The 26,936-nt window shown below is 45.8% G+C and overlaps 2 protein-coding genes across 2 annotated transcripts in view; one reads left to right on the top strand and one right to left on the bottom strand.

Annotated features, from left to right (window-relative positions):
- Polr2g (DNA-directed RNA polymerase II subunit Rpb7) overlaps positions 1–8,116 on the bottom strand; it is a 34,543-nt gene extending 26,427 nt beyond the window's left edge. The window contains exons 1-3 of the mRNA XM_077680412.1: positions 7,957–8,116; positions 7,680–7,789; positions 4,769–4,928 (exon numbers count right to left, since the gene is read on the bottom strand). Of these exons, the coding sequence (XP_077536538.1) occupies positions 4,769–4,928; positions 7,680–7,789; positions 7,957–7,968 (282 nt within the window). The 5' untranslated portion in view covers positions 7,969–8,116. The remainder of the gene's footprint in view (positions 1–4,768; positions 4,929–7,679; positions 7,790–7,956) is intronic.
- A 245-nt stretch (positions 8,117–8,361) lies between these two features.
- LOC144148886 (galectin-6-like) overlaps positions 8,362–26,936 on the top strand; it is a 105,395-nt gene continuing 86,820 nt past the window's right edge. Inside the window, exon 1 of the mRNA XM_077680411.1 lies at positions 8,362–8,617. Within this exon, the coding sequence (XP_077536537.1) occupies positions 8,549–8,617 (69 nt within the window). The 5' untranslated portion in view covers positions 8,362–8,548. The remainder of the gene's footprint in view (positions 8,618–26,936) is intronic.

The following is a 26,936-nucleotide window of genomic DNA, read 5'->3' on the forward strand; positions in this document are numbered from 1 at the left end:
ACGAAGGCAGCACTAGGGGGCAGGGGAAGAAGAGAAGGTTGAGGAACAGAATAAAAGGATGGTTCCCAAGCGAACAGCCTCGGACCATTACAAGTACCCTAACCTTTCACGGGTGATAAGGTTTAAACAGGGTGTGGGCACGCCTTACCAATAGCAACATGTGCGCACGGAGAACGGATTAGAAGCTCAGGCGGGTTGCTTAACTCTTTCGGGACCGCTCCATAGGCCATTGATCACATATGATCGATGGTTTCGCGAGCCTGCAGAATACAAATTTTCGCTCGATGGAACACCTAGCGACATCTAGGAGATAGTTTGAAAACTGGAGTTTTCTCTTTTGTGAAGTTTCTTTTTTTATCGCCAGGCGGCAACGCGTCAGATATTTTGTTCTGACGGGCAGTCGTTTCGAATGTAAACAAACATGGCGTCATGCTCGTGCGAGCGCGATAAGAAGTCTGCCTCGTCTCGGCTCGCATATCTTCGCCTTCTACTGTGGATTTTAAAGATGAGAGTGGCAGTGAAGAGTCGAAATGCGGCTTTAGAGATCGGATTTCAGCTCGAGTGAGGATTCGGGTGTCGATCAGCCTGGAACATCAAATCGCGCTCAAAGGTGGGTGTTGGTTTCGGTTTCAATTGGCTCTGGAGTAGGTATGTGCGCTCGAACTATGTTCTGGCTGGTTTATATTTATTCGCTAGGGTGTTAACTACCTATGGTGGTGATCTCCTGCCACCAGCGCAGAAACGGATCAAGTTTTCGCCGAGACAAGAGCCCGGCATGTACCCGGGCGACGACCTAATCGTGGCCCTAGTGCCAAAGAGATCACACACAAAACAAAAACCCAGTTACACCTAGTCGCATCAAACTTTTTCAATGAAGAAACAAAGCATTTTGTTAGATTTTGTATATCCTGATATAATTTTATTCTTTTTTAATATCTTTATATTTGCGCTTTTTTCTATCTTTTTCTGTTGTTTTTTTTTTTTTTCAAAGTTCTTACTTTAAGATTTTTTCATGGTTCTATTGTCAGTGTTGAAGTAAAACTTGGTATTGTATGTAAAAGAACATATAATTAGCTGCATTTTGGTATATGCTAAGGCAGGATGGTGCCTTTGCTTTATGTAAAAAAAAAAAATTTGTACCGAGACCTCCCTTCTTCATCACTTTTTCCGGCGGTCCCGAAAGAGTTAAACACGTGCAGTGTATCTTGTTCCTTTTGCCACTTCCTGCGGGAATATTGCTTGCAGAAGCTTGAGTGTTCATGGTAGTAGGTTGCTGACTTCGCTAATTGCACACCAATGCTCTTCCAAAACAGAAGTGAAAGCATGATGGCTGACAAGTGCGAGGGAAGCAGCCTGTCTCACTGTAGTCTGTTTTTTGCATTGCGTCAGCTCACGGAAAGCTTTAATTTACATTTATTTCCCGTGCTCAACCAGTTTTGAACTGCTTATTCTAGGAAAAACATTAATAGATGCATCTCCAATGAGCTATTGTCGCACACAAATCTTGTGACGTCCCATTTCCCGTTTATGGCATTTTCTACCTTATTAAACAACTGCCAGTAGCGAGAATAGTGAATTTGGATTCTCAGCACCTTAACTCTTTCTTTACCACGCCTATCCAAAACGATCACCGGTGATTGATTATTTATATTGCCTATTTCGACATGTTGTAGTAGTTTCTCGTACACCTAATGCGGCCAGTGGTTAGTCTAGGCACTGCCCTTTTAAAATCAGTTTAAATTTTCCCGCTCCGGTGACATTGAGATCTTTGATGGCGTTTTTTGCGAGCTGAGGTGCGTGTGTTTTTGAGGAAGGGGGCGCGGCTGCTGCACCTGAGAAAAAAGGATGCAGATCGTGGCTAGGCTGCATTTCCATAATATTTTTTTTGCCAAAAGGCTCCTGGCAAGTCAAATACCAAATAATGCAGTCAGCTTTGTAATCCGACAGCGTTGAGAGGTGATAATTACTTGAAAATGGCCCCAGCTATTCACTAATGATCTTTGGTTCGGACAAAGGGCAGCTTTATTCTCCCAAAGCTTATTTCTGATGGTCCCCCACATGTCTAGCAAGTGTGCCTACCATTTTCAACCAGTTTCCAGCAGTTTTGATTTCGTTTTTGCATGGCGAAATTCATATTTGGCGCTACTAGGCAGTTGATTGATTGATTGTAGGGTTTAACGCGCCGACGCAACGCAGGCGATGAGGCGCGCCGTAGTGAAGAATTAATTTTGACCGCCTGGGGATCTTTAACGTGCGCCGAAATCTCGCACACACGGGCGTTTGCTTTTCGCCTCCATCATAAAAGCGGCCGCCACGGCAGGGAATCGAACCCGCGTCCTCGTGCTCAGCAGCACAACACCTTAGCCACTGAGCCACCGCGGCGGGTGCTACTACGCAGTTACCCAACTACAAGCTCATTTGCCAAGGCGCCTCTGTTGCTTGCTACTGCTCCTCAAAACAAGCATGCCGCTCGCGCTTCCACTTCATCTACGCCTTGCTTCTGCGATAAGAGCTTCCGCTGACAGTCAAACGATAACACCAAGTCGTCGGGTATCAGTTCAGATGAGGAGAACACTTCCAATTGACCTTGAACACTGCCAGCTGTTCACTGGCCAGTTTCGATTTCATATGAGGGTATTTCCGGAGCTCTAGTGTCGCTTCTTAGTAGTACTGTCTATTCTGACGAAGTCTCCAACAGCCTTGTATTTGTTTCTTTTCAAAATTGTTAGGTGGCGCTGCAATGTAGTAGGCTCGTAGTGCTGAATTCACTTCACAGCCCGACAGCGGCTTGGTGAAAGCTTGCCGGGCATGATTCGAGCGCATCGTACCTCATTTCTGCAAGCAGGGCTACCATAGATATTAAACCGCAAATGAAAGTTCTGACTGATAAGTAATCATCAGAACGTCAACAAGCATCCACCAAAAAGCTTGGTTCTAAACTCCAAGCAGATTTTAGGGGCGAAGCTCCTAAAGCCATGGGTCTGTCCATCCCTTGTGTCTCGTGGTACGTGACCGCCACATGCTTTCGGAGATGTCGCAAAGTGGGCCGCGTTACACGCGCAAGAACCGGCTGCAACCAGCAGCGCAAACTCGGCACCGGGAGCGCGAGCTTCTCTGTGTTCGCCAACAGAGGCGTGAGTGCACGTGCACTGCGAGGGGGAGATCACGCAAGAGATCACGCCACGAACGCAGGCAGTCGTACTCGGAGATCGAACAAGACGCAAGGACCTTTGCTCGTTTCCTCTCGTCTTGTTCGGGCACAAGTTCACCCTAAATAAAAGTTCTTTCTTTACCGTTGTGTCCCATCCTACGCGACAAATTGTGGTGGGGGTGCGGGGTAGTCCTCGATGGCGCGGGGTCTTTCACCAGGTCTGGGCCTTAGACCATTGACTCCGAAAATAAAAGTTAATTTGTACAATGTACGCACACAGTCTTACGTCTTTCTTAATGATGTAATGGGCGAACTTTCAAGGGAGAGTTACGGCTACCGATGATCTCCCCCTCTCGAGCTTCGCCCCACTTATCATCATTCATTCCGTGGATATGGCGTGATTTTTTTTCACATCGCTTGCTTGACTTCAATATTTTGCCGGTCATAATCATTGACAAGGTGTTTTTACATCACGTGAAGGCTAATTTGGGCCTTTAATAATGTCAAACCACCAGATTTCTTCTAGAGAACCATGCAAAATAGCGAAATTTGAAATAGTGGTTGGGCTTCACCACATGGCATGGGCACCATGCGGGTTGGGCACCATGCGGGCTAACATTTTCTTTTATATCTTACAAATTGTACTGTGCAACTCAATTTTTTTTCTAGAACAGGTTTTTGAAATGTCTACCTACAACATATATATTCTAAATTTTTTCTACTACTGGTGGTTTATTATACACAACTTACTTTTTTCTTATTTTTTTCGACGAGTGGACAAAAATTTCGAATTCGATAATTTTTTTTGCATAATTTAGGAAAACATTATTAAAACTGGTTTTGTTGGAAAGTGCATGGAATAATCTGCATTTTATGTCACTGCAATGTGTGCCTAACCAATATGTATAGCACAAAAAAATGTTTTGTAAGACCCTTGAAAATTGGTCAATTTCCTGCGGTAACGAGAGAGTTAACCTATCGATACAAGCCAAATTGTTTTCACACATTGGTGTCCCTTTAAATCATTATTGGAAACTGGTGCGATTTTCAAGCAGTGAACTGTACAAACACGTTTGCCAAGTTTTTCAAAAGCCTTGTTTTAGACATTTTTTCTAGAGAAGCAACAGTCCACCATAATTGGAACAGAAAACGCCTTGAGGTCTTGCTGTAAGTGAAAAAGAATGACAACGAAGAGCGAAAAAAGAAAAAAACAACAACAGAAAAATGTTGCCATCATCACCCATGGTACATGCCAGTGTAAATACCGAGGGTGACGATCACTCCAGTCATATCACCTTCTTTTGTCACCCCAGTCTTGCACAAGTGTGTACGGCTCTTAAAGGGACATTGAAGTGATTCGTAAACATTGCAGCATTACTTACACAAATTGTATACACAAATTGTAGTCTGGAGTCTCTAAGCCATGTTTCAACCCCTCTTGCTGCGTATACGTGACTTTATTCACTAGAAAACTCAATTCGAAAGAGCTGTCCTACTCTCTGCACACCCACTGCTGATTTCCTACGACGTTTCGTACGCGAACAAAAATGGAAGTTTGCCAAATTCACTCCAGTGTCCCTTTAATGTCAATTGAGCCCTGTCGAGAGCAACACCCACCTTGTTGACCTGCGTGACGACAGCGTCGAGGACCTCCCCCTTGAAGGGCCGGAAGACGATGGCCTTGTAGCGGACGGGGTACACCACAAATCCCCGTCCCGGCTGGATGAGGCCACCGCCAATGTTGTCGATGGTCGTCACGGCCACCACGAAACCGTACCTGCGTTGCACACCGACAGGCACGTTGGATGGGAGAGGCAGCAGGGAGAACGCTTTGCCTCCATCTATGCTCAGGAGGTTCTAGCGTACAGGTAAAGACTCAGCTGTCATCCATTTTGGTCTGCTTGCAACTGTAATGCAGTAAGGCCCTACACCACCTAGGCAGTCGAGAAGGGAATGTTTCAGTGCTTTGCAGCATCAAAATATTGCCTATCCCCACTAATTTTCAGAATAGAGATAAATTCTTCGAAAGCATTGTCAAAAAAGATATGACACAAAACTAAAACGCGCACATGTCAATATATCGAGTACATAAGCCGGTCTTTTGGTCACCCCTACCCTTGTGTTATTTACCACCCAATACCAACTCTTTACGTGCCCTGCCACATGAGAAGAGTCTCTGACAGCATTTCTTTTTTTCTTTTCCATAAACTGTCTCTTCACTTCATCTTGCACCAGAAGCAGGAGAGACAAACGCATTTTGGTCACGCTAAGGTTCTGCTGTTAGCAGAGGCCAGGATTTACACAACCACGAGCCCTTCCCAGCTTGTCACTACAATTTTCATGTCATCCTGATTGAAACATGGAGCCTCAAAAGTGGGACACGCTTCAAGATGTCTACCAGCGCTGGACAGTAAACTCGATGGCCGGTGGTCTATTATCCAGTTCCTGCAACAAAACACTCATCACTGGTGAAGACTGGAACACACTAAAGCAGTGATTCTCAAATGGGGTTCCGCGGACCCCGGGGGGTCCGCGAGAGCATTTGAGGGGTCCACGAAGCTTACCTCAAAACTTTTACTCCCGCCATTCTTTTCTCGATCTTGCCAGCACTTTCTTGCAATGCAATAAGGTGGCTCTGCTGCATTACATATACGTTTAGTTTCTCCGCGTAGCCCTGTTTTAACATCTGCTTTTTGCACGACACGCCAGCTATGAGAAGGAAAAAAGCAGACACAGAAGAGGCAACATATAGGTGTTTAGAAGAATTTTAGATTCAAGACCAGATTGTTTAACATGGTGCGCATTGTAATTAGCATCAACCATAAAAGGCGGGCATCGAATAAGTGTGTGGGCTACGTAAGCTGCAGGTAGAAATTGTTTGACGTTATGACACCAAACAACATATGCTCCATCGTGGGGTCCCCCATCACTTTCGCAAGCCCAAAAGGGGTCCCCGGGGCAGTCACGGCTGAGAACCACTGCACTAAAGCATACATCCCTCCAAAAAAGCATGTCATGCTTTCTGAAACTAGTTACTAACTAGGCAAAGCTGGCAGGTAGTCTCTGTTTCGAACTTCAACGGTGCAATGCGGTCACATTGTTACAAACTTCACGACAGACCCTCTTTGTAATGCCTGAGCTTTGCAGAGGTGCCAAATCCCTACAAACTTCAGAAACGGCCCTGTTTTAAGTCCACATCAACCCTTAGCATGCCCAGGGCATCTCACACTTCACCTCCGTGCAGTCACAGCCAGACAGAGATAAAAATTTAAGGATTCCCCCGATTTGTGAGGAACTCATGAGACAAGTAGGCCGACTGAACCAAAACATCAACCTTGCAGGCTGCTGCACCAAACCACAGGAGAGGACATTGGTGCTAATTACAGCCACTAGATAAGTAGCTTATCTAGGGGCTCTAGGCGCTAACATGCAGCAATGTTGCAATGCGACCAAGTACCCGTGTGCAGACTTTATATAGTTTATACAAAACGTTGGTTGAGTCAGGCTAGATCAAATTGCGTTTTTAGTTGTGCTGTGATGCTGACTCAGAAGTTGTGTACACAACATCTCCAGTACCCTCACATTTTTGTGTCTTAGTGTAACTACTACTGATGCAAGGCAAAGCTTCGGTGCCATTTAACATTCCATTCGAATGCTAGTGATCAAAAGCAGACATCCAATGCTCAGGTTGTCCTCAGACAGGAGTTCGTTTAGTTCGGTTAACTGGGTAAATGGTAGCATTCATAAGTCCGTTCATGCTTCGAAGTCCTGTTGGTGCCTCAACAATGCAATAAGGACCTGCACAGGTCTTTCACGACAATTACTGTTTCAGCTGGACGGATGCAGCCTTTAGTGGTTGCCAGCGACGCCCGTACCTCTAAAGCTTTCCTAATTCTGCCCAGGACAGTAATGTACAGAGAGAAATTTTAGCAGCTTTGCTACGGTCACCTATTTCGAAGAATTATGCCCTTCAGTTTATTCATTTGCGAGTAGACCGGCGGAGCATGTCTACTCGCAAACTCATATGTCTGACCGATACGAGACGAAGCAATAACTAGGGCACGAGAAACGAAAGCCAGTAAAGTGGATCTTACCGTTAGTTCCATTCTTCATATTTTCCTTTAAGAATAAATCTACCATCCATTCCTAAAGAAAGCTGAACGAAGCGCGAAAGCAAGCAGCGACTCCAAACTTCGCTGAAAGTGCGCAGTCGCTCGTCGAACTTTCAAAGACCCAAATCTCAAACGAAGAACGAAACCGGGCGACAATTTTCCGCGCACTAAGCAATCGCACCTACAAGCGACGTAAATGTATATCGATACGCTGTTAATGAAATTATAAAGGTATACTATTGTACTCCTTTCATGATCGATGTTGTCTTATCTGGAACCGTTGCTTTATCGCGATTTTTGGGCACAATAGAAGCTGGGTTTCACGCATGCGCCGTGTGTTCATAGATCTTATCAAGATGTAATCGGTCCCACTAAGCTGCGTATCAACCATGCGTATACGCGCGCCCCGGGCTTACTTTCCAGTGCACGTGCCCTCGACTTCGGCGTAGAGCTTCTGCTTCACCGTCTCCACCAGCTGCGGCCCGAAGTACCGGGGGTGCAGCAGGATCTCGTGGTCCAGGGAAATCTGCAAAGCGGCAGCGCAGCGGACGCGACAGAGCGGGCAACGACCACGTTACAACCACGCACCGCTGTCAACACACCAACTCCGTTCCCGCGTCACTACAGAGACAGAGCGACCCGCAGTGCTTCATCCAACGTTACACAAGCAGGCCTTGAAGAAGGTGAACTTACGTGATAAAACATCGTAGAACGAAGAGCTCAATCTACAAAAAGGTAACAGTGGTCAGCAAGTTTACAGCAACGACACGACAACGGTACCATTCACGCGCAAGCGACAAGCGAGAGTCAACTAACTTTCAAGATGATGATGATCGTTAATGCGATCGCTCTGCACAGTGCACCACAGAAATTATCATGAATGCGGTTGTCATTACTGATTAGCTTAGGAACCCAATACATTTTAATATCTTATAAAATCTAAAATTATCTCTTTTATCACCATAACTAATTAGAGACATCGGTGGATGCAAAACCGAAACCAGTGCGAATGTGCGCTAATAAAGAGGGTGCGCTCGTGTCGTCTGCGAAATAGCAGACGCCTCCGCCTCGCTTCTTTTGCTTGTTTTGCGCTGCGTACTGCCGGGCACACCCACAAAACGAGCCTACGCCCTTTACAAACGGCGTATCATACGGCGAGCGCGTCATTCGTGTAACTCGGGCTGCGGAACATCCCTCTGGTGCAGCCTTGCGAACTGCATTTTCGTCGACAATCAATCGAGGTGAAGCCGTAGCTTCCTGAACCACGCTAATTTGCATCGCGGCCATGGAGGACAACGTGCGACACATCGTTGAGCAAGCCGAGGTTACCGGCGGCTTGCATTACAAGAACCCGGTGAGCATCCGCGTTCGTTTTTTTACGCCGTAGTTGTACCTATTGCGAACGTGTTTGTGTCGATAGGACAAAAAAGCACTATGAGAGCTGTCGTTAAGCGTAGATTCATCATTCGCCTCCGATCCTTCAGAAATTTCTCTCGGCACAGGTACGCAGAAATTATTTGAGCATATGTCAGATAAATACCTCTACTTGGAACGTTTTGTTTACATTGCGAACGTTGCGAACATGCGGACGCCGCTGACATGTCTAGTTGCGCATGCTTCTAATATAGGCAGTTGTTGGGTGGCGATTGTTAAGTCGAATAAAATTTTGAATAATTTCCTGCGCCTTGAAATTGATGCGTAAGTAGAGCATTTAGATTTCTTAAAATTCTAGTTTTTCCTACTATTTGCTTTCTCTTATTAAGTAAATCGAAGAAATCAAACAAAGGAAATATTTTTTTTACTTTAGGTTTGTTCTTCTTCGCTTCCTAGTTGTTTCTCTGTCCTCTTCTTCTTCCTTTTTTTTTCTGTGGCGGAAAATAAAATGGGTGTGTGGGAGAGGGAATTCAAAGAAGACACTGAAAAATGAAAGCGTAAACGCATTAATTGTACTGCTCACACACGAGATATGTGTACGTACACAAGATTTAAGGAAGCTATGAATTCGTCTGGAAGTGAAAACTTAAACCCAGTTATTTTGGAGGTATACTTGGATTTGTGCACGAAGTTCAACGACAGATGATCGGAATCTTCGCTATTTTTTTGCCGTTTTCATTAGTAGCCGCGGTGCATTAAGGGGCAGTGCTCCTTGAAAAAAAAACAAAAAAAAACACTGCGTTTTGCTCCAGCAGCAAAGAATGCGCTGTACTGTCGCGGAGTCAGAGCCCTAGCGGCTGTGGGTTGTCAAGCCTGTTTTTCAGACAATGGGCTGAATATGAACGCGGGAACAATGGCACAAGGCCTCGAGGGATACTGTTCTGCGCTCAGCTTCAGTGCAGAAGGCATATGGATGTATACAAGGACAAATAAGAGGCGCGGTATTATCATAATATTTATCCGGTATTTTGTGCGTGCATCTTCGTGAACAAGGTATTACTTGCATCACTAAATGAAGGTTCATGGTGGGTATCACCTAAAAGCTTTCTTGCAGCTACAAAGATGCAAGAAAGAAAAATTTGATAGTTATGACACTTAAAAAACGCAGTTTTGTCCCATCAGGGTAATCACACCTCTTGCTTGCAAATTTACAAAGTTAAAAATAAGGAGAGCAAATCATTTTTCCACTTTACGTGTAATTATGAGAATCTGAAAAATGAATACCGCATGAGGCGAGGTGAAGGCATTAATTAAATTTTCTTTTTCTCCGGGAGTTGTTACAAACATGTGGTTCCGTAGTATTCATTTAGGTATGTCCAATTTTCTAGATACACTTTTTTTACAAATGTTCCGCGGACAATAATGCGTGTCGCAATTTCGTTAACGCTACACCAGCACCTAAATGTACAGCCAACCGATTTTTGTGGAATATATGCTCTCTGTCGCAAATGAAAGGGCGTCACTTAAAATACCTTGAGCTGTAACAATTGTAGTGAAAGGTCCCTAAAACGCTTGAGAGCGGAAATTTTCGATCTGGCAACCGGGACACTGAGCTGCGCGGACACATACCTTTAACTACATGAGACGAAAAGAAGTGTTTCAAAACTTCACCTGCTAAAAAAGTAATAAAGTGCAGTCTTTAAGATTCCTCTGCGCGGCTGAGTCATGCGTTTAAACAAGAACAAAGCCCGTTCGCATACGAACAGTAGTGTTACGTTTTGACACTAAGTGGCGCCACCTTCCAGATTTCAGCCAAGGCAACCAAAAAAGAGGCACGGCAGATAGAAACGAATAAATGGCGAGAAAAAATGGAAGCTAAAACGTCGTTAGAGATGTACAGGGCTGAGAAATTGGGCATTAGTAAGGATAATGTCTAGAGTAATTCCAAGGGCAGCGCTTTGCCTTTTGAGACTAGAGCGGGTAGCTTGCGAACTAAGAGCTTTGCCGGGAAGTACACACAAAATGAAGGGGTGTGCGTGGTCTGCGGGAAAGAAACAGAAACTATGCGGCACATAGTGTTGGAATGCGAGGGCATCCATTCAAATCTACATGAACGAAATATTCGACTTACAGAAGCCCTAGGATTTAAGGGTAGTTTTTTTTTTTATTGTGGGGTTTAACGCGCCGACGCAACGCAGGCGATGAGGCGCGCCGTAGTGGAGGGCTCCGGATTAATTTTGACCACCTGGGAATCTTTAACGTGCGCCGAAATTTGATTTAAGGGTAGTAGAGAGGGAGTTAACTTCAAGGCTGTAGAGGTGACGAAGAGAAGATTAGAATGCTGGTGGAGGAAAGGCAGAGTGGGGAATATAGCTATCACATGTAACAAAAAAATAAGTATTCTGTGCCTAATAAGTTTTTTGTGTTTGCCCGAAGAGCAGCGCTGTTATTAAACGAAGAGTGTAAAACGTAGGTATAGAACTTTATTTGTAAGATGACGCGTCATCAGCCCGCTATAAAGGGGATAGCACTATCAATCATCATTATCATCATCATCAGAAAGTTCAGCACCAAATTAAAATTAGTTCCGCCATTTTTTTTTTTTTTAGAAATTGCCTTTGGTTACCCCGTTATATGAAGCTGTGGCTTTCATATGAGCTAGAGGACATGCACTCCACAAAAAAAGTGGTTGGCTGTCCCTATAAATGCGCTCGCTGATTTCTCAAAACGCGAAAAAAAAAAAGATAGAACGTATCTTTTTCTGCTGCGCCAGCTTACTAGCTTCTACCATGCAAGAAATGCTGCGTATACTCGACGCAGAGGCATGCGTCGCGAGTCCTCTACGAAGAAGCGCGTGCACTGCAAACACGGGCGAAACGTCACTCGTGCCCTTGAGATTCTTCCCCGTCCGGCACCGCAGTCTTTCTTTCTTTCCTTCTCTCTCTCTTTCTTTCTTTCTTTCTTTCTTTCTTCGTTTTTCTTCTTCCCCAAAGGCGCAACACGTCTGTAGGTGATTTTCCCGCCCTTGCTCTCGTAGAGTCCCTTTTATGCCCATTGTCATTGGATGCTCACACAAGGCCGGCGTTTTCACTTCCGAGTCCGACCGCCTCCACACAGACACATAGCTTCAAATATATTATTTTAAGGCAGTCAAATGAAGCTTTTTTTTCGAGATAAGCCAGATCTACCTAACGCGAATTTTAGAAACAACCTACAGTTTGTAATCGGACCTAATGCAGCGCCGTCAAAACTATTTAATGATATATATTTATGTCAGCTAGGCGAAGTTTAGGGCCACAAGTAATTAAAAATTGTGCCGTAAATTTGATCAATATTGGGGTGATACGTGTGGATTTGGATCATATTGAATTGTAACACTCAAATGGATGCGGCATTCTTGTGTAAACTTTATTTAAACTAACTTTCAAGCAGAGTGCGATTGAGTTGCGGTGGAAAAACCGATGAAATATCAACAGGGCTTCAATTGAACAGTAGAACTATACATGAAGAGCATGTGAGTCCTCTTGCCACCATTAGCACCTTTTTTTTTCGAATTCTTCCCTGGGGTAATTTTTTTGGGCACGCCTGAAGCCACTCATAAAGTAAGCAAGCTCGTCATTGCTTTGCCATGAATTCCCAAAACGTTTCACAAGAAGACTGCTCATATGTAACTTAACCTTAATGAAGTGGTTCGTACTCTCAGAGGGGGGAGATTTCCCAGGGCTTGTAAGCGGCGGCTGTTTAGTTAAGCACTAAAATGAAAAAAAAAGGAGTAAAAAATAAATACAACCAGAATTATTTCGTACGAACGGGTGAAATGAAATCATTGTTTCAAATCTCCCACTATCATTTTTGTTCACTTCTTCTTCCGTTCACTTGGTTGCTGACATTTGGGGACAGATCTTTCGCCGATCTCCTAATTGCCGTCTGAATTCATAATAAGCCGGTTTCGAAAAGCTCAAAAGAACTTCCGAAAACACCCACGAAACAATCCGAACAGCCAAGCCAAAAGCCAACTCCCATTGGGCAAATGCATTTGGCTCATTTTGATCTGTGAAGCAGCAGGATTCGGCTCATTTTCGGTACGAACTACGATCTGCCTACACGTTTTCAGGGCGTTGTTACCACTATTTTCTAGCCGCCCCCTTTTTGGGGGGAAGTTGCCGAGTGTTCCTTGTCACTGCAGTTTTCTCCGACTCAGTTTCAGTTTCTGGATACGGCTTATTTCGAAAAAAAAAAAAAAAGACGCTTGAATTGTCTACACACGTATTATCCTCGTCAAGAGTTATTTGGCCGTAGCGCGAGCCCGAAAATTTACACGAAAAAATTTGTGAGTCCGCCATAGATTCGGAAAAAAGAAACGGGGTCATTATTGAAGATGAATAAAATAATTCTTTCATTCTCGGTATTAAAACTTTCTTCTTGGGATCCTCCTCGATCAAGGACAGCATAGACCGTGGCTGAGCAGCGCCTCACCAAAACTTTCGCTGGGAGCGAATTTTTGCGTTTACATTCTAACTGTAAGATTGATCAGTGTAAAAATATGTGTAACGCCGGTCTAGTATGTCTCGATATAAGAGTGGGTGAAGTATATTGACGTCTGTAATCTCTTCTCTAAGCTACGCGCAGGGGATCCCGATCGGAGGTGGGGGTGGGGGAGACGTGCGGTGAGTAAGGGGGGCTGGAGCCCACTCAGTTTTAAAGCGAAAGCTTTCTTAGTGGGACTGACGGCGTCCTGTCAAAAAACTAATGCATATTATTGGTCAACCAAAGAAAAGCTCTGATAAGATCTCTGCATGACACACACGTAGCGTGTGCGTGAAACCGGGCTTCCGTTGTGTCAAAACGGTTACTTGAAAACCACGAGTCAAAAGGAACGAGACGAGACAATACAGTGATCGGTGGTGAAGAAGTGCAATAGTGTACCTTTATGTCATAAACCACGTATCGGTGTACATTTAGGTCGTTCGTAGATGCGTTTACCTAGTGAGTGAAAGATCATCACACGGGTTGGTTCTTCGTTCGCGATTTGTGCCTCTGAACGTTTGACGATTGAGTGGACGCACTTTTAGCTGTCGCGCTTCTATCAACTTTCTTTTGGAAGAAATGTGTGTGTGTGTGTGGGTGGGGGGGGGGAAGGGGGGGAGAAGGGCTTAGCACCACTTTATTTTGACACGAATACAGATGTCCAGGCTCTAAAGCAAAAAATTAACAACAACAAAAACTAAACCTAGTTCCACTCGCTAACGTGTCTATCTGGGCGTGTTGGTTTAACATGATTAGGAGAAGACAGCGCGGTTTACACACGGACACAGGGAGTACTTGACACGTGTGTGTCAAGTACTCTTCCCTGTGTGCGTGTGTAAACCGCGCTGTCTTCTCCTAATCTAGTTCCACTCAGTGTGAAATCTGCTGAAATAGTGAAGCTGACGGTTGTCTTCACGAAGATTCAGTTTAGCTTTGGCTTCTTTCTTGCGCGTAATAGTAGAGTCACCTTAGCGGCTAATCGTCGTAGAATTCGTTTCCGACTAGCTTAGGTAACTGAACAGCTAGAACTGCCTTCTTTAACCATACTCCCTCCGTAAATGGCCATGCATTGACAGCAGACAGTAATTCCGTAACGTTTGTAGCCTCACTGTGAACTAATTATGACAAGTAAAGAAAACTCGGCGGAATTTTGGAGTCATCTGAGCGGCTAATTGTCATACAATTTGTTCCGAGGTACTTGATTGATTGATTGATTGATTGATTGATTGATTGATTGATTGATTGATTGATTGATTGATTGATTGATTGATTGATTGATTGATTGTAGGGTTTTAACGCTCCGACGCAGCGCAGGCGATGAGGCGCGCCGTAGTTGAGGGCTCCGGATTAATTTTGACCACCTGGGGATCTTTGACGTGCGCCGAAATCTCGTACACACGAACGTTTTTGCTCTTTGCCTACATCAGAAAAGCAGCCGCCTCGGCCGGGAATGGAACTCGCGACCTCGTGCTCAGCAGCGCAACGCCTTAGCCACTGAGCCACCATGGCGGGTGTTCCGAGGTACTTTTGATAAGACAACAGTTAGATCGGTTTTCCGTAGTCATACTCCCTTCGTAGAAGACCATGCTTCACTGCACAACAGGCAATGTGAGAAAGCCACCTTACAAAGACCAAGCTCGCAGCGATCTTCGTAAAGTGGTCTTCACCTCCCAACACAAATGCATTGCTGGGGAAACATATTTCAGGGGAAATATAAGCCGTCTTGTATCGAAATATGGAGGCCCTAACCTTTTTATTTTTATGACGTTTTTTTTTTTTTTTTGTCTATACTGGAAACCGGTTTTCACGCGGCGGAGAAACCTGGTCGCGATACCAGCCGAGACTGCCGTCAAGGCCAGCCCTAGAACAGCTACGCTGTTAAAAAGAAAGAGTGCACGGACTAGTCCAAAGCGCAAGGCACAGTATGAGTCATTTGGAAGAACACGCGTCCCTTCTGCCAACGCCAATCGTAATTTATTTCGCCATTCTCCTTGTTTTTTTCTTCTTCATAACTTCTTACTGTCCCACATTGCTATCACTAAAGTTTTGGTATTCCGGTAGGGAGGAGTAAACTATTCCCTTTCAGTAATTTTTTTCACGATAACAAAGCGTGAAGGTTCTTGAAAGTCCATTTGGAGGCCACGCAGGGGGCGATTGCGCTTCCTCAAACCAGACAAATGATAACCTTAACTATTACATCATGTAGGACTTTTGAAATTTGCGAATAGCTGTTTGTTAAAATAAATAGTGTTTGATTCAAGATCCAGTTGGAACATCCAGGGCCGACCTCTGAAAAATTAATTGAGACGGAGAGTAAAAATGGCTGCGGCTTAGCTAACCTTGGATATGCAAAGCAAACGCTTGGCTTAGTGTGGTTGAGTCTTGGTTTCGCTTGGTTAACCTTTGATGTAGCTGTATTGCTGACCACGGCTCAACGCCGTTCGGTCCCGTGCAATGTTCACAGAAGGAGGCCCTCCTCGCTTTCATTCGCGGCGAACGCGGCGTTCCTCTTCGCTGGGCGCAAGATGAGTCCCGTAGCCCGAGGCGACCGAGCGGAGCATGCGTGGGAGGCGGCGGGGTTGGTCGGCTGCCGATTGACTGCAGATTGGCCGCAACCGCGGCGGCCGCTGCCGCCGCTAGCTGAGCAGAACGACTGAAAACGGGGCCTTCTGCGCAGCGCCGAATACGGGCCCGGCGAATCACGCGATGCGCTTCGAGGAGTGTGTCGCAGGGGGTGTTTCTACGGTCAAAAGGTGAACTTGCGCATCCGCGGCGAAACCGCCGGACGAAAGTAGTGAAGCTTTGCTTTAAAGGCGCGCTCTAGTTTTTAGAACCACAAAATGAAAAAAGAAGGAAACCCGAAAAGTTGGCATGCATAAGATCTGAGTAACAGAAAAAATTAAACTGAGGAAATGCGTTCTTCAGTTTTAAAGAATCATCATCACCATCATCATCACAAACGATTGTTCTGTGCCCCCCACCCTAACTTTTCTTTCCTCGAAGCTCCCCACCACTGAAAAAAACGAGGCGTCTCGCTTCGCGTTTGGGTGCTAAGCACCGACGGTAATGTGTTTCTAATCGTTATCTAGCTGCGGCGTGGTCAGGAATGAGACCGCTTACTGATAACCCACAGCGGCTGACAGGTGACGTAGGAGTATTCCTAACAGACGTCATATTTGCACGAAACTGTCAAACCGCGGAGCTAAACCGGACGCTTTTGTCACGCTAGCGTGTAGCTTAACGCTGCTACCGGTGCACAATATTCTGCAGGCAGTCTGTGAATGACACAACCCAGTCGGAAAACAAAGCAAAAATTCTTGTCGCGCAACAGAACTTTCTGTTGTAGAACAGGAATATCTTTCGTAGAGCCGGGATCTCTATTGGGACTACAGGATGATCTGTCCTGCGACAGGAATATTTGTTGTAGAACTACAGAATGCCTGTCACCCGACAGACATTTGTGTTGTACAAATGACGGGATGTCCTATTCCCTTACAGGATCATCCTGTCGTATTTTCTGTTGTGTTTTCCGCCTGGGAAGGGCTGGTCTCGAAGTGAAACAGTTTTGAAAATGAAAACAAAGATAGCAGCACAGCTTCGTACCACCAGTACGCACGTTGAAATCAAATGTACGCTAGGACACTCCGGCATGTCGGGAAAAAAAGAGGCAAATAGTCTTGCAAAAGCTTTCTTGGCTAAGCACACAGACTGAAGCTGGCTCTGCATTACAAGAAAACAACGCAGGTGAAAATATTTTTTTTTCTAGCTTGATTATTGAGCCAGAAATTTCTTCTAGCTAGAAAAATTTCTAGATAGAAATTCAGTTTCTAGCTCATTTCTAGCTGGATTGGGATTTTGTTCCAATGCTGGCAGCCATTACTTCCAGCCAGCATTTGACAGTGCAGCTGAAAGAAAAAAAGCCTGCAAGCAGGAAACAATCGTCTGTGGCTAGACTAATAATTTTTCTAGTGAGAAGCTGTCAATTCCAGCTAGAATCCATAAATATAGTCAGAAACGCAGCAATAAATTTTGATTTCTTGCTAGAAATGCTCTTTCCATTTTCGCGGGAGAACTTCGTTAACTGTACGATGGGGTTCTGCTCTCCCTCATGCGCGCTCTCATGTATGGAGTCCACGCTTCCTTGTCCTTGCGTTTTTATAACCGCCATTGCTGGCTGTCTCAGGCGAGTGTCAGAATGGGACCATTTTTTTAACAAAGGTAATCTTGGTCTGCTTAAAGGGACCCCGAAAAGCTTTGTGAAGGTGGCAATCAAATGCATTCAGGTGGTAGAACACATAGCGGGGGATTTTTGAGCCAAGTGTGAGCCCCATACGTTGTACAGATAATTTGTAAACAATTTTTGAAGATCGCCTTTCTCAGCCGATGAGCGCGACGCCGCAGCGAGCCGACCGCGGGTGACGCAACGGCGACCGCGGGTGACGCAACGGCGATCGCTGCTGACGCAACGGCGAAGGCGCCCCCCGATTCGCCCATTCGCCGGCAAGGTCGGCCGCCGGCGGCGTCACTGTCATTGGCTTCCGGCTGCTCTTCCTCCTTCCTGCGCGATCCCAAGGCAAAGGCGGCAAAGGCGGGTCCGCAGTGATTGACGCGAGCCTAGGCGCAGGAATGTAGCTAGCTGCTTTGAAGGAGGCAGAGAGGGAGGAGGAGTCGATCGGCAAGTGGGGAGAGGTGCATTTAATTGCTTCTGGCGCAGCTAATACTGAATGTAGATCAATAATTCCAACGGCATTGCATCGCTATATTGGTGCTACGTGACAATACAGGCCTTTTGTAACTTTTACAGAAGGCTTTTCTGGGTCCCTTTAAGCGCGAAAGCAAGAAATTTTTATTTCCCCTCTTCACATATACACAAGTACACTACATACAACATCCAGTAGTTCCAGGATCCAACCTGGCACACATACGTAGTCCGACTACCACTTTGGGGGACAATATAACTGAACAGAGTAAACTAAAAACCGCAAAAAAACGTGCCCTTGGCAGTGGCAAACAAAGTACAATCAGCATACACCAGAGAATAAAAATTATGCACTAGAAGGGCAAGCAATACCTTGGTCTCTCTATCTGTTTGCCCTTTACATGATTTAACCACTTGAGGCCAGGACGAAATAAAAAAAAATAAAGATTGACCACTTATCTGATTGCTTGGCTGCAAATGAGGTGCTGCCATGGCTCATATGCCGATATTATTCAGGGTCAAATGAAAAAAAAAATGTGATGGCATAACCGAGAGTACCAGCGTTGTTTTGAATAACAATACACTTTAGATTCCTTTTTTTATGATAGCAAGAAAAAACTTTTAAAAAAAGGCGTTAAAAGACAGACGAGATAAAAGCGCTCTGTCCCAGCAGATGGCGTGCGAGCTGAGCGAAAGCGGGAATTTTGAATTGAACTGAACAAACATCTATATTGCGTTCATCATGTCAGGAACGGAGAAGAGTGTATTACATGGCAGGAGCGGCAGAGGACTGCCGTCTGTTCACGACAGGCTTGCAGCAAAGCGAGCGGATACGCGGCAAAATAGTTATCTTTGGCGAAATCTCCCCTACCACCTCCGAGAAAAAGAACGAAACAAAAGACAAAAAATAAAATGTCAGCAAGTCGAACATCCCGAAAGCCAACGCCATCAGCGCAGGGCGTCGATACACAATGCGCCCCTTCAAAGTTGGCCAACTACAGCAGCAGCAGCAGCGCAAGGCGGAGAATGTCATGCCACTTCCTACTTCGCCTGGGGAAACGAAACGGCTCAAGGGCTTTCAGGGCGCCGCACGCCCGATCGAAAGCGGGCGTCCCGATGAATAGCGGTAAAACCCTTCTTCGGCCCACCACTGTCCAGAATCTTCGCTCTCGGGGCGGCAGGCGAGCGCAGGCTATTCAGGGGGGCTAGCTATTTCGGGCGGCGGGACGGCGGAGAGCCTGCGGCTGCGAGCGGCGGACTCGCGGCGACCGCAGGCTGCAGCGTGCTTCTGAAGCGGATGTTGCCCCGCGATGACGAGACCGCGCGTGGGCAGCCTTGGCAGCTTGTCACTGCTGGGCAAGCCTGATGTTGATGTTGTTCGCGACGGGCTGGCGGGCGGAATGAAAGCCCGAGGCAGCGCTGTCGTCGCTTTTCAGGATGCACGTTGTGTCCAAAATAAATATGCGGGATACCCAGAAACAGAGAAGTGGGGAAAAAAGAAGAAACGCCCTCCTTTTAAGGGCGAGAGAAGGCTGTTTATTGAAAAAGCAGACAGTTTTGCCCGCGTTCACAATGGCCTACATGCTTCTCTGGTAAGGATTGGAGGTGTAGGGAAGAAAAGGCCCTAGAAAGAAGTGGGCAGGAGCAACAACAAAATAACTGGCGTGGCTTGACGTGCTTGACGGAATATTTTTAGATTGCGTCACAGAATTCACAATTTTGAAATGTGACCAATGTCCTCCAAATATTGAAACAAAGTTTTCAGAGCCTGGCGTTGCTTTGAGGGGGAAGTCCATGGTCCTAGAATAGTCTTCAGAGCTACCGGCCCTTCTTCTAGGCGTACAATATCTCAAAAAATAAAACAAAAGAAAACGTGATCTTGGTGCCAAGTAGGCCACACATTCGAGTCAAATATGTTCAACTGTTTCTACGAAAAACAGTTGTCACAGTAGGTGTTGGTCATCCGTTCAAGGCGAAAAAGGTAACTGTTTGTGTAAGCCGATGTCAGTCGTACGCGATGGTGCAATGTTTCTAGGCTACGAGGGAGCTGCCCTCAAGAAGTCTTGATTTCAACTCTGGGTGCTTCACGTGCGCAAAGCAGTGGTTATTCGGTTCGTTACACCATGGCCGGTTTCTTTCAGTTACTGCAAAGCGGTGCGCCATGGTAGAAGCCTCCCTTTGTGAAAAGAACACTTTACAGTATTTTCTCTGGTTAAGGCCCTTACGGTCTTAAAGGCGACAGTCTTTCTTAGGCTACCTAAACGCGAACTGTTTCGCCTGTCTGTCTGTCTGTCTGTCTGTCTGTCTGTCTGTCTGTCTGTCTGTCTGTCTGTCTGTCTGTCTGTCTGTCTGTCTGTCTGTCTGTCTGTCTGTCTGTCTGTCTGTCGATTTAACAGTCCGACCACAAAAAAAGCAGTCTAAAAACACGAGTGCGGATTGCTGGACAAGTTGGTGTGGCAATTTAAAAAAAAAGGATTTCCAGCGCATTCAAACAAGGACCGGTTAGACAATTGAGGGACACTGCAAGGTGCTGTGTGGTGTCCATACTATAACCTTTCCGAGTTTGTATGAATTTTCAACTCTAAAGAACGCCTAAGACCGTTCCCAATTACCAGTATTGCTGTCTTGGGTATATGTGCGCATTATTGAGCGTAAAGAAAACCCGGGGCATATGTGAAGCGAAATGCACAGACGTGCGTAACCGAGAGTACTAGCCCTCTTTTGCTTGAGAATACACGTTGAAGTGACTTTTACGATGCAAAACGAAAAGACAACGTATTAACTATGATGTTCTTGTTTGTTCTTTCGCTGCTTTTGTCTGTACTATTGTGTACTTCTCACTCCCCTCTGTAACGCTCTCGGGCCCTGAGGGTAATACAAATAAATAAATAAATAAATAAATAAATAAATAAATAAATAAATAAATAAATAAATAAATAAATACATAAATAAATAAATAAATAAATAAATAAATAAATAAATAAATAAATAAATAAATAAATAAATGTGAAAGAGAGGCGAAATAAGAACAAACTGTGCAACAAAAGATGTCAGCTCTAGATGCTCCAAGCACAGCAAGAGTCCACGTCAGGTGGCGCGCGAGAAGTCCGAACGAGGGAAGATTGAACTGAGTTGAGCAAATCTCGACAGACGAATATGACAGACAAATATAATCTCGACAGACAGAAAATGCCGACAGACGAATATCGTCTTTCGGCGACATTTGTAGCAAAGCAATGGCGTAAGGCTCGAGAATTTTCGACGTGTTCTCATCCGCATTGGCCGTGTTACGGTGAACACGCGTACTAAGCCCGCTTCGAAGCGGCCGCTTAGGACGCCCGAATAAAAGCCCAACGGACGTCCACGGTGCCGAGATAAAGCATCTAACGGGCGTCCGTTTCTGCATATGGGCTGTCGGACGCGGGGCTGACGTCGGACAGCGATTAAGCAATGGATGCGCACGTCTCCGGCCTTCCGACGGCCGTCATCTCGTAGTAGGGATCACTAGCCACTACACTCATATGACAGGATATCAAGTTACAAACAGCAACTAAAGCATAGCTAGATGTAACAGAAAAAAAAAATTGTCCTGGAAAGACGATAGTCTTCAGCAGCACCTGCCACGTAAATGCCTCTCTTCCCTCCCCGCCCACCTCCTACATTCTTCCCGTTTGATCGCCCCGTTCCCCCACCCCCAGGGGCAAACACGAAGGAGGTTTACTAAAGTTAATTCGATTTTTCATCGTTCTACTGCTTCCGCCATCTAATGGAACATATTGTTACTGATGGACTTGAAACGTGGCCTCCACGATCATCTGTCGGCGGCGCGCCGTTGCCCGCCGCCGGTGCCACGCTCGAGACACTGCCACGCGGTACAGGCTCGCGCGGACTCTTTTTGTATTTTTGGTAAAAATATTGTGCTGTACACGTATTTTTTATCGTATATTGCAAATATCAAGCGGACGTTTGTCCTAAAAAAAAAACAATGCACCTACCAGTTGTGCATTCACGTGTTGCCTTAGATATGCCTAGCGGTTTATTTTTCGTGAACAATGTTTATTGATAAGTAATTAAGCATGTTTCCAGGTTCAGTCACTTGGAAAGGTTTTGGGTAATAAACTTCTCGTTCAAGAATTTCTTTTAAATTTTGGCCGGATGGATCAATGGAGGGACGGACAGACAGACAAACAGACGGACGGACGGACGGAGGAAGAGACAGACAGACAGACAGACAGTCATACAGACGTACAGACAGACAGACAGACAGACAGACAGACAGACGGACGGACAGACAGACGGACGGACGGACGGAGAGACAGACCAAAATTTTCAGGTTTAAGTAGCCTAACGAAGACTCATCTTTAAAAGGGACTATAGGTCTCCCGCTCCTTATCACGCTAACGGTGCAACGAGGAGGACTGGCTATGAAACGAACCCGATGAATGGATTAGGCTCTGCTTGCAATGAAGTGCTCTTGAGCGCGGATATAGCCTGCAACTAAAGCTCCCGAATGTTGTCTCTCAACTTTCGTTTCTCAAAGATCGAATACTCATTTAACGGCACGGAGTTCTAGCTACCACTCAAAAACGGCCGTCCCACAATATCTTCGCAAAACAAAAGAACTTAGCGCCCAATGAGGGCCGCTTACTTCGTTATTCCTAAGCGTTCTGGAGCCAGAGAAACATTCGCGAGACGCGGGACTCTCTTTTTGGGGGTTTACGGGAGATAACTATATATTGCGAAATGCAGGATCATAAAGGTTGTTCTTTTTCTTTCGGTATTTCAAATAAAAATTCCGCAAACTTCAACTAAAACTTCAAACCATAGGGCTTTCCCGCGCACTTCGTTTGCCGAGGAAGCTTCCATTCTTGGGGACGTCATAAGATTACGATTTATAGCTTACTGGGCGGAACCTTGCAGTACACTGGTTTCCGCATATTGGGCACGCAGCAGACTGAGCTAGCCGCTGTCAGGGTATTTTAAAAATTTATTGACCTAAAACTCCCTTAAAAAGGTTGTCTTGACAAATATAAACACGCACCGCAATAGAATAAAAAAAAGGGGCAAAGGGCACAGCCCTAACAAGGTTCGCCGTATATGCTGGAAAAGAAGTCGCAGTTGTTCTCATCAGTTACGCTAAGCGAAACGTTGCTATTCACGAGGAAGAAAAAAAAATTAATGGCCGCAGTAACGATTGCGGGAAAGACAGCAAGAAACCACCAGGCTTTTGTCGGGAAGCCGGCGGATCACACAGGCTGACGTTTAGGCGCGCACGCAGAAAAACTGAACGAATGTGCCGCACGTATAATGCAGGACAACCAGCTGCAGAGCGACACCGACACACTGCGCACAAAAAAAGCAAATAAACTGTAGTACCAACTAGCCCTTTGATTGGCCTACGAACGAACTGTACCGCCAACTATAAAAGGATCGACATTTGGGCGAGACATTTGGGCGTGTTCGTGTCTACTGCACTGGCGTTCAAGTATAACCACACACCATCCGTTTAATTGGCCCACAACTACTAGACCAAAAACTATCCCTACAAATGGTCCCACCAACTAGCCCTCCAACTTCATACAAAATGAACAAACTCGTCGGGAAGAAGGCGAGAGCTCCCTCGTAGAAAAGTTTTGATGACTAAGCTGGCATGCAGATTCACGCGTTAGTTTCGTTCGGCATGATAGTAATAACAAAAAAAAACTGGGTCACTTTTTTGCTTCGCGTCGCAGCGGGCTGGCGCGTCTGCGTTCATCGCGCGCGTGCTGGACCCTCTCGAATGCCTCTGCTGCAATGAATGAAATAAGGCTGCGCGCGGGCTGCGTGCGCGCGTTAATAAACCGAACGTGCTGGCCTAGGACGGCCGGCCTTTTTAATTAACGTCGGCACCGTATGTATACTCCACACACACGCTCGTCTGCGCGCGCCGGAAACGGATATAGGGTGGGCGCGTACTCGCGAAGGTTACGGCGCGCACACCTGCGCGCAATTTCTGACGCCAGCGCTAAGGAGTGCGCGATAAGAAGCTTAATTAAGGCGCTTACGTCGGCATCTTGTGGGGAAAAGAAAACGAAATTAGGTTCTCTGTGGGCGTTATCGTTTTCTCAACACTGTCCTACGCTTCTGAAGACCGACCGTTGGTTGGAAACGCAGGCTAGGTTCCCCACTTATCGTCTCGAGATACTTTGTGTAACTGGTGAGTTTTGCATGCTTATTAGACGAGTGGTCCATGTTTCGGGTTTCAGTATCATTGTAGACGCTGCGAAGGTCATTTCTCAAATGAACATTTCTTAATGAACAACAATCTAATAACAATGAACAGTGAACATCAGTGATGAACATCAGTGATGAACATCAGTTCATGACTGATGGCCTTACTCGCCGCGGAGGCCGAGTGGCTAAGGCGTTGTGCCGCCGAACCCATGGACGGTGGCTGCGGGCTGCGGTTGGGCTGCGGTCGGGCTGCGGTGGCCGTTTTGCTGACGGTGGCGAAAAACAGAAACGTCCGTGTGTGGAGATTTCGGGATGCGTTAAAGATCCGCTGCTGCTGCTGGTGGTCAAAATTAATCCTGCGCCTTTCATTACGGCGCGCTTCACAGCCACTGGTTATAGCTTCGGCGAACAATATCCCCCAACATTCTAGTTAACAGCTAAACGGCTTCGACCATGTCGAAATTGCGAAATCGGATAGACGTCGTATTCATAACGCGGTGGACCCAGGTTCGATACCGACCACGGGAAGCGCTTTGTTTTTCTTGAGACGCTTGATCTACGCCCTCGCTCATCATCATTTTGGGAAACCCGCTGCGTAAAGTTCGCTTTCCTGCAGTACGTTTTGGAGACGGGGCGGTCGCCATCAGTGAGGCGTAGAAAGTTTCGCTTTAAAAATATTTTGGCAGTTCGCACGGTCGTTCCTAACACGCACACATGCATGCGCCGTCAGCGTTTTGGTTCAGTAGACACTGCCGCAGTACATGGAAGCACTGAGAGACGAAATAGGGGAGAAGACTAACAGAACTTTTGGAGGACATATCCAAAGAATGCACGAACAGGACAGTCCTTGATAAGAAGATTAGGAAGCTCTCTGTCAGGAAGGGCGGCAGGTAAGGAGACACGATCACTACAAGACTGTTCACTGCCTATAGGGGCTAGGAAGCTTGATTTGGAGCAGTAAGTTATACAAATATAAATGCAAAATACTTGAACAATTTGAGACTTTGGGATGACACTGCTTGTTCGGTGTGTCGGGAGACGTCCAGCAAGGAATTCGTCTCCGAGAACTGTATTTGGGAAACTTCGCCCTAGGGTTAAAGATAAAGGGTGAAGAATTGAAATGCAGAAAGCCTCACCAATATCTTAGTGAAGGGGTTGGAGCGGTGGGTGAATGCAACTACTGTGCTGGGAAGGCTGTCCTTGCTGATCCAATTGAACCGTGAGAGGGAAATCTGGCGCAGAATTAAGTCAGCGCTGGGGTGCTTTCAGGTAGCGAATGCCGGGCTACCTCTGTCAGTGAAAAGAACGGTACGCAAGGAATGCGCGCTCCCGGTGACGGAGAAGAGAATTAACTTTCTAAACATCTCGGAGGAAAAAGAAAATCAAAGCCCCTTTCTTTAAGACAGGTGGCTGAACGTGAAGCTATCTCCAATGGAAACTGAGCGAAAGTCGAAGTCCAAAGGCAGCGACCACGCAACGGACCCAGGAAATGCTGAGCGACCCGATGCGAAGTTTTGGTTCTAGTATAGCGGTTTGATTCGGGTCACTCAGCATGTCTTGGATTCGTAGCGTGGTCGTTGGCTTTGGACTTTGACTTTCACTCAGTTTGCATTGGAGAAAGCTTCACGTTCAGCCACCTGTCTTAAAGAAAGGGGCTTTGATTTTTTTTCTTGAGGCTCTAAACCACAGCTGAGTGGACCCGAATCATTTTGAGTTTTCATCGACATCAACGAGTTGGCTATCCTGGAGTGCGTTTCCGTCCCTCACGAACGAATCAGTGCGGCGTGGAAAGCTTGCAATTTCGTTTGTTCAAACCCAATTGAAATTTTGTTTAACAAAAAACGAGGGGTAGGGCTGAGTCTATCCTGTTATGCAAAGAAATGACGACACAGGGACCATCCTGGACAACAGAATGGCGACCCAGTGACGAAGACGGGATATTCCGTTCCGTATTAGGTACCAGCCCGGCACTGTACGTATTCCGTTGCAACGACGCACAGCGCTGATTAAACGTGTCGATATATGACCACCTGATAATTTAAACGACGTTGTTATACGTGCCTTCAGTTTCAATATCTTTTTTCAATATTTTGTATATATATATATATATATATATATATATATATCTGGCATGCTGGCGATGGGGCCGAAGGCGTGGTGAACACAAAGTAAGAAACCTCGGAAACCTGATTCGATATATATATATCGAATCAGAATAGGAAATGAGGGGCTCGTTGAAATAAAACAGAAATAAGGGTTGGCAGTCAAGAAAACCTCGAAAACAAAGGGGAAGATGTGGTAGGTAATTGAAACAGATAAAGAATTTGGACAGAAAGAAAGCAAATGGAGAAAAAATGCCCGCCGGGTGGGATCCGAACCCACGACCTCCAGAAAATCGGTCTGGTGCGATAACCACTACGCTGCCAGCGGGGCTATTTTTCCCCTCCACTTTCTGGGGTATTTATGTCAATGTAATTTTTTCCTGTGATTATATATTTTATGATTTCATTAAATTTTATTGTATATTTTTATACTGCTTTTGTTTTGCGTGTGCCTGTGTTCAAATCAGTTTTTTGTTATCGATAAATTTTCGTGACAAGTGCTGCTTTCGTGAACACATTTATATGTTTAGTCTGACTGATTGAACATGCAGCCTGTGCGCCAACTGTGTTCGAAGGAAGGTTTTTGTCAATCTAGCCGCCTTTTGCCTTCCCCCGTTTCTCTGTATTCAGAAAATAAATAAAACAATTACCGAGACTTGCCCCCCCCCCCCCCCCCCCCCTAAACCTACCCAGAAGATACCAAATTGCCCTTGTTTACGAAGAGAAAGCGGAGGGCTGAGCTAAGAGAAAATTACACA

This window comes from Haemaphysalis longicornis, unplaced genomic scaffold (genome assembly GCF_048455015.1).
Source record: "Haemaphysalis longicornis isolate Haplotype H1 unplaced genomic scaffold, Haemaphysalis longicornis Haplotype H1 scaffold_8, whole genome shotgun sequence".
NCBI classification, from domain to species: domain Eukaryota; kingdom Metazoa; phylum Arthropoda; class Arachnida; order Ixodida; family Ixodidae; genus Haemaphysalis; species Haemaphysalis longicornis.